The sequence below is a fragment of the Cebidichthys violaceus genome, unplaced genomic scaffold (assembly GCF_023349555.1).
Source record: "Cebidichthys violaceus isolate CVI_PGR_0920_01 unplaced genomic scaffold, fCebVio1.0.p SCAF_21, whole genome shotgun sequence".
Taxonomy (NCBI): Eukaryota; Metazoa; Chordata; class Actinopteri; order Perciformes; family Stichaeidae; genus Cebidichthys; species Cebidichthys violaceus.
Genome location: NW_027176384.1, coordinates 8,776,190 through 8,796,582, shown reverse-complemented (window position 1 = coordinate 8,796,582; position 20,393 = coordinate 8,776,190). Strand labels below are relative to the sequence as shown.

The 20,393-nt window shown below is 44.0% G+C and overlaps 2 protein-coding genes across 3 annotated transcripts; one reads left to right on the top strand and one right to left on the bottom strand.

Annotated features, from left to right (window-relative positions):
• The first annotated feature begins 1,895 nt into the window (after positions 1-1,895).
• usp44 (ubiquitin specific peptidase 44) lies at positions 1,896-9,583 on the top strand. Of its 2 annotated transcripts, none has more exons than XM_068717181.1 (6): positions 1,896-1,981; positions 3,900-5,601; positions 6,387-6,585; positions 7,249-7,354; positions 7,772-8,019; positions 8,126-9,583. In XM_068717181.1, the coding sequence occupies exons 2-6, from the start codon at positions 4,051-4,053 to the stop codon at positions 8,248-8,250; spliced, it is 2,229 nt and encodes a 742-aa protein (XP_068573282.1). In that variant the 5' UTR covers positions 1,896-1,981; positions 3,900-4,050; the 3' UTR covers positions 8,251-9,583. The 2 variants fall into 2 exon arrangements, with proteins under 2 accessions (XP_068573282.1, XP_068573281.1); XM_068717180.1 differs by having other exon boundaries at positions 7,246-7,354.
• An 885-nt stretch (positions 9,584-10,468) lies between these two features.
• On the bottom strand, positions 10,469-18,608 carry metap2a (methionyl aminopeptidase 2a). Its single transcript, XM_068717182.1, has 11 exons — positions 18,411-18,608; positions 17,011-17,106; positions 16,837-16,899; positions 16,576-16,678; positions 15,685-15,846; positions 14,910-15,091; positions 14,407-14,501; positions 14,223-14,319; positions 13,919-14,022; positions 11,588-11,703; positions 10,469-11,484 (listed from the first exon to the last, which is right to left on the bottom strand). Exons 1-11 carry the CDS (start codon positions 18,589-18,591, stop codon positions 11,232-11,234), a joined length of 1,452 nt encoding a protein of 483 aa, XP_068573283.1. The 5' UTR covers positions 18,592-18,608; the 3' UTR covers positions 10,469-11,231.
• Between the last annotated feature and the right edge of the window lie 1,785 nt (positions 18,609-20,393).

The following is a 20,393-nucleotide window of genomic DNA, read 5'->3' as shown; positions in this document are numbered from 1 at the left end:
ACACACACACACACACACACATAAAAGCACATATTACCACACTGTTCAGCGGGGGTTTAACAAGGCTTGTATGGATCAGTTCCCCACTAATCAGTACATGAGAGGGATTCTTCACATGCAGTCAGGTTTCGTGTGTTGAGATTAAAAGTCCTCCTTCAGGCGCTATTTCCCGAATGAGAGGCAACTCCTCCCTCCTTTATTCTCTCATAGAAATGTTTGATGTGAAATCGCTATGATATTTACACAGGGATTCAAATTGTGTAATAATAACGACACTCAATAATCTATTTCACAAGATTCCCTCTCCTGTGTACTCACACAACATCCACACGACAGACTTTAACGTGTTGTTGTCTTATAGAAACTTGCACTGATAGGATCTACACTGTGAGTGCCACCAGCCCCCATTAACCAGCATGCAGCGCTACACCTGCATCCCACAAGACTTTAAAATACCTCCTGAAGGTACAACCGCATGGGCCTCAGGGCGATGAATACACACACACGCACACACACACACACACACACACACACACACACACACACACACACACACACACACACACACACACACACACACACTCGTCATCCATGAAGGTTGAAGCTTCTCAGGGTTAAACGCAGTGGTATTCTGACTTATTATTAAGTAAAAGTAGCAGTACAAACCTCTAAAATAAAATACTCTATTATGAGTAAAAGACCTGCAGAAAAATGTATCAACAAAATATATAAATATAAGTGTTATGCAGAACGTCCCCTTTCATGCTGTTTTAATCATTATATATGTTATATTACTGTATATCATTATGGAGGAATTAACATGTATGGAAGGGTAAAGGTGATATACAGTTGTATATTTAATCTATAACAATGCATTATTTTATATTATGATCATAATCTGTTTTACCTCGGTTTTGTGTTTCACTAGGCTTCATAGTACTTTTACTACTTCAGAATCAGAATCAGCTTTATTGGGGTCTTATTCAGGTCTTAAACAAGTACAATGTTGTAGTTGAGTATTTTCATTTTCCCCTACTTGAAATGTCTACTCAACTACACTTTAAAAGGGAAATATTGTTATTTTTTCATCCATTTATGGATGAAAAAAGCAGCTGGAGTTGCATCGCATCATTTTATAAACAAAACTTATAATCAACATATCAGATATGATTAATATCTATAGATGAAACTACCAAAAACCACCTCCATCAGCAACAACATTAAAATGCTGCATACATGTTATTACATCAGTAACAATAATGTAATATATAACTTTTCAAAAGCTTAATCGTCGCATTTCTTTATAGTGGGTTCTTTTGATGCTTTAATGATATTTTGCTGACAATACTTATGTGCTTTTATGTAAGACACTTTTACTCGTAATTGAGTGAGATTTAGATTTTACTTTTGAATAAAATAAAAGCTATAAATACTGGTTTGGTTATAGTGATTGTGGTAACAAAGTCATTGGGGCTAGACGTGATTGTAAATAGTACAACACCGCCCTCGAGTGGTATGAAACGGCACTACATATATCTTATCATCAGTGTAGAGCAGTGATTTTGTCCGGTCACTCTTTGGCTTGTTAATTATTTAAAAAGTGACACTGTGACATAACACACAATTAACTGTACTAAATTACACGTAGCCCTCCTAAAGCATCATAATGCAACAACCATAAAGAATACCATTAAACTACAAATTAATAAAAATCACTTAAAACTACAATAATACTAACATCTAAGAGTCTGACATTAAACTGATAAACAGTAGAATGACAGTAGAATATAACTTTAAACACAAAACATTGTTAAATAGAAGATAGGTGAACATTTTACACCCTCACTCGTCATCATAAAAAAAACAACAACAACAACGTCACGTATCGAGGACGCGCTCGAGCCAACACCACGCGACAGGGACTGACAAGATGGCGACCAGTTTAGAAACAGAGGAGTTACGGCCGTGAAGGAGAGGCTCGGTAATGCTGCTTTTATTTTCCACACATTAATTTTATAATGAACGTGTAACAGTGGAGCCGATGAGGCGTCTGTTGTCGATTGAACACAATCCAGCCGGGTTGTTTAAAAAGCCGAGCCGATGCGAGCTGACCTCCGGCCAGCGCGTGAACTTGTTAGGATTATCGCAGTTAGCCTGGCAGGCTAATGCTAGCTAGCATGCTAGGCTAACGTTAGCTAGGGCAGCTATAGGGCTCACTAATCTCTTTAATAAATACAAGACAAACAGCAGAGTTGACACACGTGACGTGTGTTGTGCATTGTTGTATTTCAATATATGTTATACATGTATTCTGTTATTTTTTACAGTTGTGAATGTGCTTTTTTGTATGATTTCAGTGTTTTGTAATCACTTCATCGCTGTATCAATTACACGCTATAGCGGTGGCTAGCTAACTTTAGCTTGGAGAGGCAAGGCTACTTTAAAAGTTGGGGTTGTTTCGACACGTGCTGCTTTTGCCGTTATGTCGCACGGTTTTGTCGAAAGGGCCAGATAGGCTGGTTGTGTTTCGTTCTGGCTCGTTTAACCCGGGTTAACCGGCAGACTAAGACCATGCAGTCCACAAGGACGAACCAGGCACAACGCGCGCTGAACTTGCTGATAAAACTTCGGGGAAACATAAGAAACTCTGGAACAAACCCTCCCAAGAATCTTCCACAATATTCACCCTCTACGAGTTAAACTTCGTGGGTGATTACTGTAACTCACGGGATAGATACTCCTCTGCGCGGTACTCATGTGAACGTTTAAGTTGCTGATTACAGTGACATCAAAGTGCCACGTTTATTCTGCACTTTTATAGCTCATCGTGATGCCACCTGCACAATCAACCGACGTGATTGCATGCTCTGTGAAAACACGTCTGTCTTGGATCCCTGACATCCAATTAATTATATCACAACAGCTGCAGATACTCATGGCAGCACAATCTGATCAACATTTACCGGATAAATACGCCCCCTCCCATAACATCACTGGTAACCAAACGCTCTGAGTCACACTTGTGTTAAATGACATGCAAGGACACTGGAGCAGAAAGAAACAAAGACATTTCTGAAGTTAGAAACCTAATGTTTCCTTGCACTCCCATCTTTCCTTCTCTCTCTTTTTTCCCCCCCAGCAGTCACTTTTTTCTTTCAGTGGTTTCCACTCTTTCATTTCCCCCTGCAAAGGTAGTCCTGTACCCAGACAAAGGCTGCACCACTTTGCAAGCTCAGTCCCCCCTTTTGTTGAATAATCTTACTTCTTTGACCTCAGTGGGGGGGCTGATAGGGCTCAGTCCACTCAAGGGTCCCCACTTTCTCTGCTGAGGTACACCAACCCCCTCAGGGATGTGAAAAGAAGCCAGAGGAGGCTGAGTGGAGACTGATTGTTGGGTTTTAGATTGAATTTAGATGTCTAGTTGTTATTTCTTCTGGAGTTTATTAGCTGTCCATCACATTAGAAAGTGTTGTACCTGCTGGTTTTTATTTATTTCTTGCTTACTATCTCAGGATAAGCTCAAAGTCTTGTTACTGGTTTCACATCCGGGTTCAACAGGTCACGTTAACTCACGCACCACTCTGAGTTTCAGTGGAAGGGCCTGGCAACACTCAGTGCAGTCATGTTTATCAACCAGTTATTTATCTGTGTTTCTGTTAGGAAACCCTAAAGCTGGCTTACCACCTGGCAGTTAACCGTGTGTAGCTATTGCCTCATAAAAGGTTAGACGTAGAGATTTATTGTGTTTCCAGGAAAAGAGCAGGATATCATTATGATAGGAAACACACCAAATGTGTTTTGTTAAACAATGTGTTTGGTTGTTAGCGGTAGATGTAGAACTTATAGATCTAACTCACTCGATTCGTCCTGACTGACCACATCTGTCCTCTCTCCTCTAGAAGCCACCATGCTTGGGGAGGGTCCTGTTTCTCAGCACCAGTCATGGTGATATGAAGCCGGTGTGAAACGTTGACACACACACACAGACTCACAGACAGACAGTCAGTTATTGACTGACACAGCCAGCCAGCTCGGTAGGCGGGCTGTGTGATGGACAGGTGTAAGCATGTGGGGCGGCTGCGGCTGGCCCCAGACCACTCCATCCTCAACCCCCAGAAGTGGCACTGCGTGGACTGCAACACCAGCGAGTCTATATGGGCCTGCCTGGGCTGCGCTCACGTGGCGTGCGGCCGCTACATCGAGGAACACGCCCTGCAGCACTTCCAGCAGCAGCACCACCCGCTGGCTATGGAGGTTAATGAACTTTACGTTTTTTGCTACCTGTGTGACGACTACGTCCTGAACGACAACGCCACTGGAGACCTGAAGCTACTGCGTAGCACACTCAGCGCCATCCAGAGCCAGCGCTATGAGGTCACCACCCGCAGTGGACGCACACTCCGCTCGGCGAGCGCCGCCCCCGATGCCCTCATGCCATCCGGTGCCCGCGAGCTGCAGCTGAGGGACGAGGACAGGATGTTCACGGCGCTCTGGCACCGCCGCAGGGCGCTCATGGGACGCGTCTTCCGCCTCTGGTTTGCTCTGACGGAATGTGGAAAGAAGAGGGAGGAAGAAGAGATGAAGAGGGAGGAGGAGGAGGAGCAGAAAAGGGAGGCGCGGGAGAGGAGGCAGGCTGTGAAGAGGCAGCTACAGGAGGAGTTAGAGAATGCTCCTCTCAGGAAGAGCCGCCGTTTACGCTGGAAGAGCAAGAGAGTGGCTGAAGTGGCGGTTACAACATCGTCTCAGAGGACGCGCAACAAGACAAAACCCCCGGTGCCCCCGTCTCTCACCCGCAGGCCAAGGACTCAGAGCCCTGCCACCGTTACCCCCAGGAGAAGTGGAAGAACGAAAAAGGTCCAACCAACTCCCAAACCCTGCACCCGTTCTTCCACCACCAGATCTAGGCCCAAACCCCCCTCAGCGACCCCCTGTTCTGCCCAAACACCTGTTCTCCGCAAGCAGAGTACCAAACAAGGCGGCTCACCCTTCAAACGACGTCCCACGGTCACTCCCGGAGTGACGGGCCTGAGGAATTTAGGCAACACCTGTTATATGAACTCCATCCTGCAGGTGCTGAGCCACCTTCATGTCTTCAGGGAGTGCTTCCTGCGCCTGGATCTGACCCAGGCACTGGAGCTACTGGCGTCCGCCGTCCACGGCCAACTGGCAGTGAAGGCCCCGTCCATGTCGCCCCTGATCCAAAGGAGGGGGTTCCAGGCCAGTTCGGGTTCTGGGGCCGGGCTGAGCGGCGGGGCGTCCCGGACCCGCAGCATGGAACTGATACAACCCAAAGAGCCCAGCTCGAAGCACATCTCCCTCTGCCACGAGCTGCACACCTTGTTCCAGGTGATGTGGTCGGGCAAGTGGGCGCTGGTGTCGCCTTTCGCCATGCTCCACTCGGTATGGCAGCTGATCCCGGCGTTCAGGGGCTACGCCCAGCAGGACGCTCAGGAGTTCCTGTGTGAGCTGCTGGACAAAGTGCAGCATGAGCTGGAGAGCACCGGCACGCACACAACCACAGCGGGAGTCCCACAGAAACGACTCATCAAGCAGGTGCTCAGTGTGGTAAACACCATCTTTCACGGGCAGCTCCTCAGCCAGGTAACACACACACACACACACACACACACACACACACACACACACACACACACACACACACACACACACACACACACACACACACACACACACACACACACACACACACACACACACACACTCACACACACTCACTCACTTAACCATTGACTGACTCAGCAATGGTCACAAGCTTCACCATGATGCCTGCACACATGAACCCATTCAGATCTGCCCACACACTCCACTGATAATTCGTCAGCTCTGACTGAACTATGTTACTAATTCATGATTCAGATTAAATAAGGCTTTTTTAAGGTGTAAGCTCACCTGTGTTTTCCTCTCCAGCTCCAGTGGGGACATCTCAAATCAAAAGTGTAACATCAGAGGAATAGTTGCACCGTTCATAAATAAAAGCACTCACTTCTTGATGAAAAAAATCCCTTTTTTATGTGCTTTCAGTGTGATAGTTAGACGTGGTTTTAGCGCTTTTAGAAACTGACAATATTTGGATGTATACGATTTAAAGTTCAACATCTCTTTCAAGTGACTGATGGAGGAGAAACATGTAGAGAGTTAGTGTGAGGACAAGAGATTAGTGTCTCCTTGTGGAGGCTGAGCTGTGACACCTGCTCCGGCTGAATAGAGGGCTGTGTAGTGTTCCTCGGCCCACTTTTATTTATTTAATATATTTGATAAAGTATCAAGAGACAACAGCGCACAGGGTGGCCAGGACAGAAAGAACCATAGTGGGTTAGAATAATATTAATATCTCATGCCTGTGGTTCCCTCCCTCTCGTCTGCAGGTGACGTGTCTGGCCTGCGACCATCGCTCCAACACTGTGGAGCCTTTCTGGGATCTGTCTCTGGAGTTCCCCGAGCGATACCACAGTAACAGCCGGGAGTCGGCCGCTCACGCCTCGTGCCATTTGACGGAAATGCTGGCCAAGTTCACGGAGACGGAAGCACTGGAGGGAAACATCTACGCCTGCGAGCAGTGTAACTGTGAGTTTAGATCACGTAAACACTCACACACACATATTTAATCTGTTAACTCGAGAGACTTGACATCAAGACGCATCTGACATCCACGTGTCCTGGACTGTTTTTCTCTTGTTTAGAGAGGTTAATGTGATCTAAGAACAGCAGTTTTCCCAAAATGATGAATGTTCATGTTCACTTTTGTTGTGGCCTTTCGTATAGTTTCACTTTTTAAAAAGCAAAAAAACAAGTTAGATGAGAGGACCGAGAGATACACAGATTAGCCTGTTTGTGAGTTTAGCACATTATGAGGACACAGAGGAACTAGTTGTGTTTTCTTTATGATTTTATGGAAGGGGGGTAGATTTCCTCATTTTAAGAATTAAATCAGATCTGACCACTCACTCACTCACTCACTCTCACTCTCCCCCCCATTTCCTGTCAATCATCGGCTGTATTATCGAATAAAGGCAACAAAAAAAGCCCCAATAATGATCTTAAATGCCCCCATCCTATGCCTATGGCAACAACAAATTCTTTAAGACATTGAAAATATCGGTGTTAGAAATTAGCAGTCATAAAAACTTGAAGTAAAATAATAAATATGTCCTACCGAGCCAATCCTTGCACACAAAGCTGAGGCGACGCTCGGTCAACTCTCTCCTTCCTTGTTTTTGTTTGCAGCAGCTCGACGGCGGTCCTCCTCCAAACCGGTCCTCCTGACTGAAGCACAAAAACGGCTGATGGTCCACAAACTGCCTCAGGTCCTGAGGCTTCACCTCAAACGCTTCAGGTAGGATCCTGTTGCACCAGAGTCAGTTGGTCTCTGTAGCGACCTTGTCAATCAAAAAGTGGCCCCGCCCCTAAAGCATACCCTGCTTTATGGTCTGTTTGACTCTAAATGGACCATAATTTAGTAAATGAACATCATGTATTGAAGAAGACTTTAAACTAGAGATTGAGACCATAAACTCATGTTTACAATGTTTACTGAGGTAATAAATCAAGAGAGAAGTAGAGTCATTTTAGACTAGACTTCTATACAATCAGAGGAGTCGCCCCCTAATGGACACTAGAGGGAATGCAGCTTTAAGACATGAAGCATTGGCTTCACTTTTCAGAAACCACAGAATAAAATATGTTTTTGTTTAGTTTGAGATATATCTGTCCTTTTAAACTACATTGCTTGCTGTCTTGCTCTGGTCCTCAGGTGGTCCGGGCGGAACCACCGGGAGAAGATCGGAGTCCACGTGAGCTTCGACCAGCTCCTCGACATGGAGCCCTACTGCTGCCGAGAGCCCAAAGTAGTGCCCTGCTCCAGTCCCAGCAGCCCCGGCAGCGCCGCTGGCTCACCTCGCCCCAAGCACTTCCTGTACGACCTCTCCGCTGTGGTGATGCATCATGGGAAGGGCTTCGGCTCCGGCCACTACACCTCCTACTGCTACAACACAGAAGGAGGTGAGCGAAGAGCGCGGCAGGATTTGATTGGTGCATCTCTTTTTAAACGGCTTCATAAGTATATTTGTCTGATCACTGATTGGTTGTTGTTGTTGTTGTCCTGCAGGCTTCTGGGTTCACTGTAATGACTCTAAGCTGAATGTGTGTTCGGTGGAGGAGGTCTGCCGTGCTCAGGCCTACATCCTCTTCTACACACAGCGAGTAACTCAGGACAAAGACCGGCCGCTATAGGACCACAATCCCCTTCATCATCCTCCTCATCCTCAGCACAGCCCCCCCACCTATTGCTCTTTCTCTCTCTCTTTGGGCATTTTTATATCATGGGAGGAAAAAGGTCTTTTTAAGTCTATTTTATAAAAAAACAAAACGGTTCAGCTTTGTGAACTTTTTGTATACTTCTTGTACATGCTGTTTATATGTAGGTATTTTTTTAAAGAGAAAATGGTGACATTTGTGATTTGTGTACAGGTGTATTTTATAAAAAAAAAAAAAAGAAGAAGAGTATCAGCCAAGACGTGTCTCAGTAGCAGCCAGCAGACTCGGGTGTCCTCTCGAGGTCCTACAGGTGCATTCACGCACCTGCCTACCTGTGTCTGGTGGCTTGTTGATTGTAAATGTTTTGTTTTTGTTTAAATCAACTGAAAATGTCTCCGTCACTTTAGATAGTCGTCACAGAACTGGATGTAGGGTTGTAAAGTCATTCACTCGCTAGAGACGGCCTCCCGATGGCCAGAAATGCACTAATTTTTATAGAAAAGGTTGTTAGCTTTTTGTTTTTTTAAATGGGGTTGATAGTTAAAGATTTGTACACAAGCAGGGCAGGAAGTGTATTCTTCTCTCTAAAGTTCTCCTGGGTCTGTCAGACCTCAAGCCAAAGCCTTGGAGCAAGTATATGGAAGAACCTGTCAGCATTTCCAAAACGGTTCAACATTTGCCGCGTGTTTTTATTTTTAAGGTAAAAGAAAAGTTCCCAGAATGTAACTGTCGCCGAGCCAGACGCATACTAGTGTTCTAGAGAAGTGCCCTTTTGTTGAGAATATATTTTTATAGCTCATATCAATTCAGCAGGAGTGGAATCTGCACCCAGACCAGCATTTAGATCATGAATGTATTTTTATACCATCCTCCTCGGGAGGGTTTTTAGAAAGAAAAAAAGAGGCCATTAACTGTTTTTTAAAGTTTTATACAACCGCTGATTGTTCGACGCCACCAGCAGTTATGACTGTTCCATCACCTAAGTAGTGTTTGTGTACATGCTGTATTTTACCTCCTGTTCAGTACAATCTCCAGATGTCTGCAGTGTACACAGATTGATATTTATCTCCATACTGGAGAGAAACTGTACAACATAAAAGGTATTCTCCACCTCAAACATGTTCCCTTCAAAGCACACTTCATGTTGTTTTTTTCACACATTGATGTCATTTTGTTTTGGTTACTACTCTGGATGTATGTGTGCGTGTGTGTAAATTTATGGAAGTTATACTATGCAAATTGTTACCTCAATTTCTTCTAGAGAAAATTACCTCAATAAATGAGAATATTTTTTCATTTTTCTACAGAAGATGCCGTGTGTGTTTGCTTGTCCGTAGTTTGTACAGTAAGCTCCTCAAATCAACAGACATTACTTCACCCTCAAGTACTTCATAACGTGTGTACGTTTGATAATTATCAGATACCAAGAGAAGTTTTTTCCTTAGACTACAGATATATTTAATATTCTGCTGATGGACCTTAAACGTGTACGGCAGAACCACCGCCAACAAACATCCCACTGAAACTCAATCTGGGCTTTTTTTCCTCTAAGCTTTGTTTGTCTGTAGATGTTTTGGGAAACACTTGCTGTATTGTTAAAGGACGGGTGAGAACGTTCCTGAATAAAAGAGGTTAGAACTATTCTGGAGGGGATGCAGGTATTCCTGTAAGTATATGAAGTAGAGAGCAGAATAAACAGTATTTTGGGAATTTAGTGGAATGCATGAAATCCCAGCTCAGTAACAGACGGTGACATCGTGATGAGACCATGAGGAGTCCAACAGGGTGTTACTGTCGATATATACGGGGCTAAATAAGCAATCAACCCGGCAATAAACCTTTTTGTTTTTCTGAATATTTGTCCAATGTCCCAACTAGGTCCCTAGTAGTCGATACGTTGGAGGAATATGTGATAGAAATTGTGAAAAGGTGAGTAATCGAGAAACTACAAAGCAGATTAAATGACAATATATTAGTTGCACCCTAAATCTGAACCTCTTAAGTAACTTATGAAGTTAAACTACTTACTTTAACAATGATAGTTTAAGTCTAAATCTGCAATGACACGAAGACGTGGTTAAGAGAGAGCTTAAGCTCTATAACCACTTTGTTTCTGGCTTAAAACAGGTAACCAATAGTTAAAAGGGTTTACTAACAGTTAAAGCTCTAGATTAATCGTACACGACAGACGCAGAATGCGCAAAATCATTTTAATCAACTCTTTTTTTTTTTTCTTCTTACAAAAACATTGTCAGGGAGTTCAAAATTAAGCCTTTTTTTAAACTGGGGAACAAACAGTGGCAGCCACGGTTTCAAAGATATTTTACAAATATCAAAGAAACGATGAATAGAGGAGGAGCCAGAGTGCAGAGCCCCCCCTGACAGAAGCCAAACATACAGCTGCAGATGCTCGGTGCTTGTGTGAGGATTTGAGCTTTAAATGTTAGGAGTTGTCAGAGATTTGGCCATGCAGAGGCTGAACCGCCTCTTAAACCCATCAGTAGGAGTTGTGCTGAATTTAACTGGAGCACTAAAGTACTGGAGGGTCAGAGTGGAGCCATAGAAAAATCAAAAAAGGGAGGTATGAGGACATTGTCCCTCGCTTACCGTCTCTTTGAATACTTGAGGGGTGCACTAGATTCAGCAGCAGCTTAAATAAACATTTTATTGTTTCTGTAAAATGACAATACTTCCTCCGACAGAAACCTTTTGGCTTGTTTACAATTTCTGTAGCTGTGGCGGATGACAAAGAACTCGGAAAGCCGGTCCCTTCTTCCGTGCAAGCTGTGAGTGGTGCATTGTGGGTAGAGTACAGCAGCATTTGGCATCCCTCAAAAGCCGCTCTGATGCGACAGCGTCCCGTTAGAGATGCTCTTATTTTGGGGGGGGGTCTGGAGGTGCTGTGTGGTGGAGGTGACAGTGAGTGTGCGGTTGTTTCGAGGGGTTGGCTTGGAGCATCAGTAGTCGTCTCCTCGGCTCACCACCTCCTTGCAGGTGGGCCTGAGCAGGATGGTGTGCTCGAACTGAGCGGTGTAGCAGCCCTTGGTGTCGCAGAGCGGAGGGTAGGGGTCCACGATGCCCAGGTCGCACAGGTTCTTCAGGGCCATCAGGTACTTGCTTTCGCCCAGACGGTCCAGCCAGCGGCGGCAGAACGCCAACGTGCCGAAGTTCTCGTTGACAACGTTCAGCAGGTGCTTCGCTCGGGGAAGCCTGGAGAGGAAAAGAAGGGAAGCAAACACCAGTTTTTTTTACCACAGTAAATATCTGTATACGAATAGGGTTGGTTTGGTTTGGGTTGGTTGGTAACTCTTACCTGATGGGGACGTGGCCGACGTCAAAGTTCTTCATATAGTGAGAGCACTCCATGTCGTCGTGGACCATTCCTTTACCCGTGCTGCCAAAGGTCTCGATGGCGTAAACTTCTCCCTCCTGCAGGTGAAAACAATCCATCAGTAACGGGATGACTGCTCAATCTGAAAAAGCCATTTAGCTACATTTCAGGCTTTACTTACAGATAAAGAAATCCTAAAAAAAAAAAAAATTAAAAAAAAAAATCACCAAAATCTGAGCCATATTATTCCTAGGAAGAATGGATAACAGGTTCCAAATAGTCCGATCCATCAGGATTATTTGCCTCCGAGTTCATTGATTCCTTTCATCGATGCCGCCATGTTTTTCAGACAGTTGCAAAAAAAACTTTGCATCATGTTGTGAAACTCTGCGTCTGACGTCAAACACAACAACAGCAAGGAGAAAGTGTTGGCCGACACAGTTTCATCATTAACCTAAAGTATTTCTACACTTCTCAACAGGTGTGGACAGTCACTCAGTGTGGGAGGGTCCCCTCGTAGGACCTCCCCCCTGGTCCGCATTCCCTCTGTGGCCGTGAGTTGCGACCGGTTCTGTGTCGGCTTGGAAAGGCCCGGGGCGAAGGTGCATCGCGGCTTTACCTCCCCCCTCACCTGGACCTCCACTTATCCGTGTTTGTACCGCCGCCAGACAGATGGTGAGCTACAAGCACGCGCAAAGGAGTTGATGCTCTATGCCAGGGGTCGGCAACCTTTGTGACATGGAGTGCCAGTCTGAAATTTTCTTCTCATCTAGTGTGCCATTATCAACAATAACGCAAGGTTAAATGATGACACAAAATACAAAAACATTTCCAATATACCTGGAATTTTATTCTATCCATAGAGCACATCTCAAAACAATAACAGTATATCTGTATTCTTAACAAAATAGCCACATCAACATTTCAAAGACATGAACAAACAGCTACACATTTAAACTAAAACTAAGTGTAGGCTGAGGCAACATCAAATGATCAGATGCCTACCAGACAGTCAGTGTGATCCCTGGCCCTGCTTTGCTTGACTGAGCTCTGTGATCTGGGGCTTGTAGTTAGTTACTTTGCGATGCAAACATGCCTCAGAGTGCTCCGTTGTTAACCAACTTTTCTGATGTTAATCCCTCGTTCTTCAAAATGTTCAATTAATGCCGTGGCTATGTCTTCACCTTTTGTGGTGTCAGGCATTGGCTTCAAGCAGCAAAGTTCCTCTCTGACAGTTGAATCACAGTACCTTGCCATGACTGCCAAACGCGGGATGTCATTCACATCCACGCTTTCATCAAGTGCAATGCCAAATACCGCAGCGTCTTTTAATCCAGCTGTTAGTTGAGCTCTGACATTTTCAGCCATTTCATCAATACGTCGCTGAACACTTCTAGCTGACGTGGGAATGTCCTTTATTCGTGACTTGATTGTTTCTTTATTTGGCAAGCTTTCAAAAAGAGCATCTGAGCAACTGAGAAAAGCCTCCTTAATAAATTTGCCATCCATAAACAGCTTCCCATGCTTTGCAATGCAATGCGATAGCTTGCTTCTGTCCCGTGATTTTTTGCAGTGGTAAAAACCTTGAAGGAGCTAGCTTGTTTTTCATACCTGGACACAGCACGTTTAATTGACTCTGCTTTGTCTACTTGGTCTTTAAAGGTCTTCTCGTGTTTCGTCTCAAAATGACGCTTAACACTTGACATTCGGCACACAACATTCTCACAGCATAAAGTGCACACAGCACGGTCCTTCAAAAATATGAAACCAAACTCTTGTGTCCAGCAGGACTGGAATGCCCTAGTTTTAGCCTTTTCAGCAGCCGGCGTTGCCATTGTTCACAATATCATGCTCTGTCATTCATTCATATGTCAGCACGAAGACAGCGGACAGCGTGCTTGGTCACTCACTTTGATCTGAAATTTGCGCGCCTGCAACCTAACTGACCAATGGCCACACTCCAACATCAAATGCACGCAGTGGTGTCCTCCGGGTCCTAGTGCCGACTCGTAAAAAAGCAGGACACAGTCACACATACAGGCAGTCAAACGCTCACAAACACAGAGGCAGATGCTTTTATTTTGAAAACGGGACAGATAAAGTGAGGTTTATGCCGCGGCGTGCAAAAGGTTGCCGACCCCTGCTCTATGCCATAAACCAAAGAGTGAGAGCTTGAGCCCCCTGCTGCCTATATTTTAACACGTTTCATTGTTTTTAGGTAGATAAACACTAAAAAACAGCTGCGTTGACACTGAAAACCTGCATCAGGAATCTATTAAGAACTGGACTGATCAGTCAGTAATGGTATCTCACCTCCATTTTCGTTGCTTCTCCTCCTTTAACGATGGGCACAGTCTTGCCGGCGTGTATTCTGTACTGACCGATTGAATGACCGTTCAGGTTTCGGATCGGCTTCACTGGAACAGAATAAAAAAAGGTTCAGAAATAAACAGGACACAATGATGTATTACTACATGAATGAATGAACATCGAGGAGGGAAACTATTGTGCTGTTTGTGAAGTACATTTTAGACCTACATATTGGATATTTTAACAGTATGAACTGACCAAACCAACTTGATCTGGAGGTATCTCCATTGCAGTTAGAAGAACCTACCTTGGTATGTTTTGCCATCAAGCTCGACCTCATAGGACTCCATCACTTCTTGAATCGCCTCTCCGACGTCACACAGACGCACGTCAATGCCGGCGTTCTGCAACAAACAAACAGGAAGTCATGAGCTTCAGGTGGCACACAGATACAAACACATCAGAGAGGAGCGTGTCCGTGTTGGTCATACCTTGATTCCAGTATTGGTGGCGTCTCTCACGGCCTCCAGTAGCTTGTCATACTTTGGATTAAATGTGACGGTGAAGGCACAGTCAATGATTCTCCCTGCAGACAGACACCGAGCAGAGAGGAGAGCATCTTTCAGTCCATGAAGTACAAGCAGACTTTGTTTCTCGTCAATCATACTCCACAACAGACATGTTTGATGTCTCTCTATTTATTTCCATAAAAAGGTGCAGGACTTAAATATTGCAACGAAAAACAAGACTACAGAAACACCCTGAAGCTGCTTCAGATGTCTCGACTCAATCATTCTGCACTTACAACGATCGAACCTGTTTGGAACATTATTGCCGACTCTGTTCAGTGTAACGAATTAACTATCAGAGTCAAGTTTCATGAGGCTGACGATGTAATGAAAGTAGACCATTAGCTGCCTGCAGGGTAAATCTTTAGTGGCAGCCGCTCTGACCGTCCATCACAGATACAGAGCGGTCTTAATTCCTGCGGTACCGTTAATGTGCGTGCCGAAGTCGATCTTGCAGACGTCGTCGTACTGCAGGACGGTGGTGTCTCCGGCGTTGGGAGTGTAGTGGGCAGCGCAGTGGTTGAGGGAGCAGCCGGTGGGGAAGGCCAGACCGGCGTTCAGACGGTCCTCCTTTATCAGCTTACGAGAGCAGTCCTCCAACCGCTCACTGAGGGGAGGGGCCAGAGATAAAGAGAGACGATTAACGTGGGAATAAAACAGTATTCTTAACGAGACGTTAGCCCAGAACGCGGCGGCCTGGTGTGAAAATGAACAACTGTTTTGTCTCGTTCAGAGGTTTCACAAAGTCTGACACTGTGAGAGCTTCTCCTCTGACAAAACTGAGACTACTGCATCTTCTCCAACACCTTCTAACTCCCATCATTATTTTTCTTACTTATATTTGGGGACTTTCACTAACAGTGATACTGGATTACTTTGATACAGAAGAAAACTTAAAATCCTCACATATGAAAGGAGAGTTGTGCGGTTATAAAGAACATATGTTTTCTATGATTTATGAGTGCATTTATGGCTGTTTAATCGAGAGACAAATATAGTCCCGGAAAGCACACGCAACACTGAATTTAAAAATGCGTGCATCACGTCTGTGTGTTCAGATCTTTAGGCACTAACCCAGCCTTTCGGGTTTTAAAGGGCCATAAATGCGTTGATAAGCAGCCCAAATCAGCGGTCCAAACCACAATAACTTACTAACAATAACACAGATGAAGTGGATCGCAGTTATTAATGCAGCCTCACCAGATCTCAATCATGGTCATGCCGGGTTTCATGAAGCCGCGGACGTGCTGGCGGACCTGTCTGTGCGCCTCGGCCGCCTGTCTGAAGTCGTTCCAAACCTCCTCGTTGGCTTTATCCAGCACCCGCTTCTCTTCGTGGGTCGTACGCCACGCCGCACTGCGACTGGGAGAAGAACACAACAACAACACATTTACATTTTTGGGCCTCGAGGCAAACGGCTTCATTGGAGGCGGAACAATTCTAGACAGTCTGAAGTGAAAGTAAACGTGTTTAAGTCCCAGTGAAGTGTAGAATACAGGAGGAATTTAAATCAACCTCCCTTGTCGCAACTCGATTGATAGATGGATGTCATATTTTTGGTTGAAATGGTACTAGCTTCCATGAACACGTCATATTATATTTTACGGGAAGAAGCAATGATTATATTTTGGTATAAAAATAAGAAAGAATTATCTTTTTGTAATCTCCTGCACATAAATTGTTAAATAGATGCACAATATGACTGGTGATGTGTTCTCGTAATACTGAAGGCAGTAACTGGTTTTACAAGATAACAAGCTGCACCACCCCCGACTCGTCCGGTCAGCTGACCAGGCTCAATAGGTTCATCTGCACAGAAGCACACAATGTAGACGTGTCGACGGCTGCAAGACTATCGCAAACATTTCACAAACATGACTTTTGAGTGCAGTTTAGTGCCAATATAAAACACATACCAAGTAGTAACATTTAACATATAAATCAAGTGAAAAGACAAATATTTTCAGATGCATTTTAAAGATTTTGACTGATTTGGTTCACAGATTCGAGAAGCTCCACCAGGATTAATGAACCGTGTAGGAAACTAGCTTAAATATGAGTATGGTGTAGTTGTGTGTGTGCTCCTCTTACCCGTCCTGTAAGGTCGGGTATTCACACTCCTGTCCAACGGGGAATACTCCACTTGGGTATAAGTCACAGATGGGCACAGACGGAATCTCAGTCTGAGATTTGGCTGGAAGGAAAAAAGAAAACACTCCATCAACGACAAACACGCTGCAGTTAAACGTCAACCAGGGACAGTTATTGCTCTTTAGAACCGATAATATAAAACATTCAGGGACACTCTTCACAGCACTGCAGCATTGACAAAATAATATGAGATCAACTCACGTCCTTTCTTCTTCTTTTTCTTCTTCTTCTTTTTCCCTGCCGAGTTTTCTCCATCGTCTCCATCTGTGTGAGTGAAAACTCTGAAGTTACATCAGCCATCAAGTGTGAATCTCATGTGTGATGTGTTGATTTAGTAAGAAGCTATAAGAGTTATTTTAGGTGTCAGACAATCACCTTCCTCGCCGTCCTCTTCTTTCTCTTTGTCTTCTATCGCCTGCTTTTCCAGCTGTTTGGCCACTTCGGCTACTCCATCGGCCTCCGCCTCAGTGCCTGCAGCAACGAGCACATAATCAACAACAAGCACACATTAACAGTCCGATACGCAACCAACTAGCAGCAGTAAAATAAGCTGCTGTATCCAAACAGGCAGCAGAATGTAGAGGGATAAAAAGAACTACAAGGATAGGAGGACCTGCTAATGTGTGATAGCATTCATTGTTACTTGCTCAAAGCTGCAGCTGTTTTAACTATGGAGGCTAAGAGGGTTGAGTCAACATCGGCAAATATATGGCTGAGTCAGCTGCAAAAAGTGAAGTTCATATAATTACTTGACACTATTCTGCACAAATCACTTCAACCCAAACACCACTTATCTCCAAGGATGTAACACTCACTTCCTAAAAGTCAAACATTTTGTTCTCTTTATTCACAAATAGACATTCAAAGGTTGTAATAATACAACAAAAATAAGAGAACATGTGCACAGAGATCATAGATTCATAATGTTAACACGTGGTTGATGTATTAAAATAAATCATCCTATGGGTTTTTCTTTACTTGCATAACAATTTTGGCAATTACGAAACAGGAAAACTTGGCTGAAGCTCAAGGAGGACAGTCGCTAAAAGCAGCAGTTACATCAGCACCCTCTTTGTGTTTTCTCCCAAAATAAACAGTGTGTTACTTTATATGTCGGCCGTGTTAAATGTCACTGTTCCTAGATGAGGCTGCGGCTGAAGCCTGGCGTGTTTTATAAGGCCTGACAGGCGCCACAGAAACACCACCCACACCGCCCTCTCAACCCGCATGGCTAATGAGGAGCGAAGTCAAGTTAGACACGTTTCAGCACAACCTTTCCAGTGGGATTTTCAAAATAAACACTAGCGAAAGTAGCTGTGTATGAAGTGATAAAACATAATACAAGAACATGCAAACTATGACTGGTAAAGGTGAGACATTGACAATCTCACCATTATTGCTAATTAATAAAAACATTTTTAACAAGTGTCACTTGCAGTCATAAGGCGGAAGTTGTAACAATGATGTGCTGTTTATTAGTGTTATGTTATAAATGTTGTTAATAAAATGTTACATTGCAAAATTGTATGTTTCTTTTGAAGGATGCATAACAATTTAAAGGTCCTTACAAATAATATTCTGGTTAAAACATTGTACAATAACGCAGTAAAACAAAAAAATATATATTCCCACAAGGGAAAACTTGGCTACCTTTATTTTGAAGGCCATCTCGCATTACTTCCGGGTGTGTCAGAGCTAAGTGCGGCTAACTAGCTATAAAAAGAAACATTAGCTCTGCTAGCCTGTTAGCAAGAAACTGGTCGCGCCAGCCTCACCTGTCGTTGCGGACTTGTTCTTCTTCTTCTTTTTCTTCTTCTTCTTCGCTGTCTCCCCCGCGGGGTCGGCCTCTTCTTTGTCTTCCGCCTCCCCGTTCTGCTCTCGGTCCGGGACTGGTAACTGGTCCGGTATCTGGTCCGCTACCTGCTCCGAAACCACGTCCGAAACCACGTCCGCCATGATCGCGGGCGCCGCTGGAAAAGGAAGCGCGAGGGACTGTGGGAGTGCTGTGTGTGTTGCTGCCTTCAGGAACACTAGTTAATTCTACGACTTTTCAATAATATTCTTCATCGTCTATTAATTGTTATAACGATTATTATTGGTGGTATTATTACTAGTGTATTAAAAGGCTACGTAAATAGCTTGCCTCATGTAAGCAATATACTCGATATTTAGTTAATTTTTGGTACAGGTATGTTAGATTTTTAAATCCTACCAAAACACCTGATAGCATTCCTAACTCGGCTTCTGAACGTAAAACAAATATTGGAGCTAAATGTGAGCACGTGAAGGCAGCACAAAGTAAAACATGCCGAATCAGCTGAAAGGGAGCTCGTGCACGGAGGAGTAAAACTAATAAAATATAACCTGTGAGGTATAAATAAACTGATAAACTGAACAATATTATTAATATCATGTAAACATCAGAAGTGTAACATTGAGGGGTTACAAAAAAATATGTAATATGTGACGTTTGAGCAAAATAAATAAAACAAACGTCTAACAAAATACATAAACAATTATTTAAATATAGCTAATTTGAAGACAGTATTCGGCACCAAAAAGACCCGGGCTACAGGTCGAAAAGTCCCAAAAATGACCTCCTAACGTCTATTCCTAACCACTTTTCATTGACTTCTATGGAAAACGTCATGGGTTCGGGAAAAGATGTGCAGGAGAGTTCATGAGGAGTTAGGAAAGGACAACCGTGGTGTTAAGAGAATCCGACTCCACTTTCACTAAGCTACGTAATCATGGTGCGACGGTAGATGTCACTGACGTAGGTCTGCCATTGTGAAACTACAACAAAGGACTACAAAACGAAAAGCGCAACCAAAACACGACACAATGAAGTCTGTTACTTATTTGCATGCAGGTTATTTAAAGAGCTTGTTTTGTGAGAAAGAGAGAAACTGGAGCTCCTTCCTGCTGCGGTCACACTTAACAATCAACACTGCTTCAGTAGAAAACGGTAATGAAACTGTTTAATATCAATATTTCCTTTGTGCAATAATGTGGATTCAACGGTTCTGTTATATTGAGCTTTTTACCAGTTTAATAATCTATCATAGGCCGAGCTTGTTTAATTTTTACTGATGGTTCTTGTTATTGATTGACAAGATATGTCCACATACGCACCTGGTATATGTGGACGAATCACATTCAAATAAAAGAAATGCATGCTGGTCTCAGATAGCATTCGTAGCTATACCTACGACAAATGATGCACAGTCACTTGTATACATATATCCCCAAAACTATTTTGTATGACTTAAACCACTGAAATGCTGCTGACATTGTTCAGTTTGTGATTGTTGATGAAATACTGACATGGACGCTGGGTCGGTGAAGGGTTTCATCATTGGCAAACGTTGCTTTTTAATCTGACTTTTTAATGGTGCGTTAGTCCTCACTGTCCTGAATGTGGAGCAGAAAAGGGAGGCAGCAGCACAAACCTGAACTCCTCTCTGAAGTGGGATCGGAGGTGCTGGGCCAGCTGGTTGTTGTACTGCAGGTAGGCCAGCGGGAGGCGACAGCGCTGGAGCAGCACAACAGACTGAAGTGGACTCAGAAAGGACTCCTGCAGGTCTGACAGAACCAGCACCATCTGCTGGACCTGGTACCCAATGAAGGACAACTGCGGAGAGATGAGGAGAGCAGTTCTCTATTTCAGTTTTAACTCGACAACACACTTTTATCACGAGTCAAAAATAGCTTTAAAATGTTTGGTCTACTGGACAATCTGTCTCAGAGTGAACTTA

Coding starts and splice junctions, on each gene's coding strand:
- metap2a (XM_068717182.1), bottom strand. CDS start 18,591: ATGGCGGACGTGGTTTCGGACGTGGTTTCGGAGCAGGTAGCGGACCAG. Junction 14,502..14,909: donor CTTCGGCACGCACATTAACG/GTACCGCAGGAA, acceptor GTCTGTCTGCAG/GGAGAATCATTGACTGTGCC. Junction 14,023..14,222: donor TGATGGCAAAACATACCAAG/GTAGGTTCTTCT, acceptor ATTCTGTTCCAG/TGAAGCCGATCCGAAACCTG.
- usp44 (XM_068717180.1), top strand. CDS start 4,051: ATGGACAGGTGTAAGCATGTGGGGCGGCTGCGGCTGGCCCCAGACCAC. Junction 5,602..6,386: donor ACGGGCAGCTCCTCAGCCAG/GTAACACACACA, acceptor TCTCGTCTGCAG/GTGACGTGTCTGGCCTGCGA. Junction 7,355..7,771: donor CTTCACCTCAAACGCTTCAG/GTAGGATCCTGT, acceptor TCTGGTCCTCAG/GTGGTCCGGGCGGAACCACC.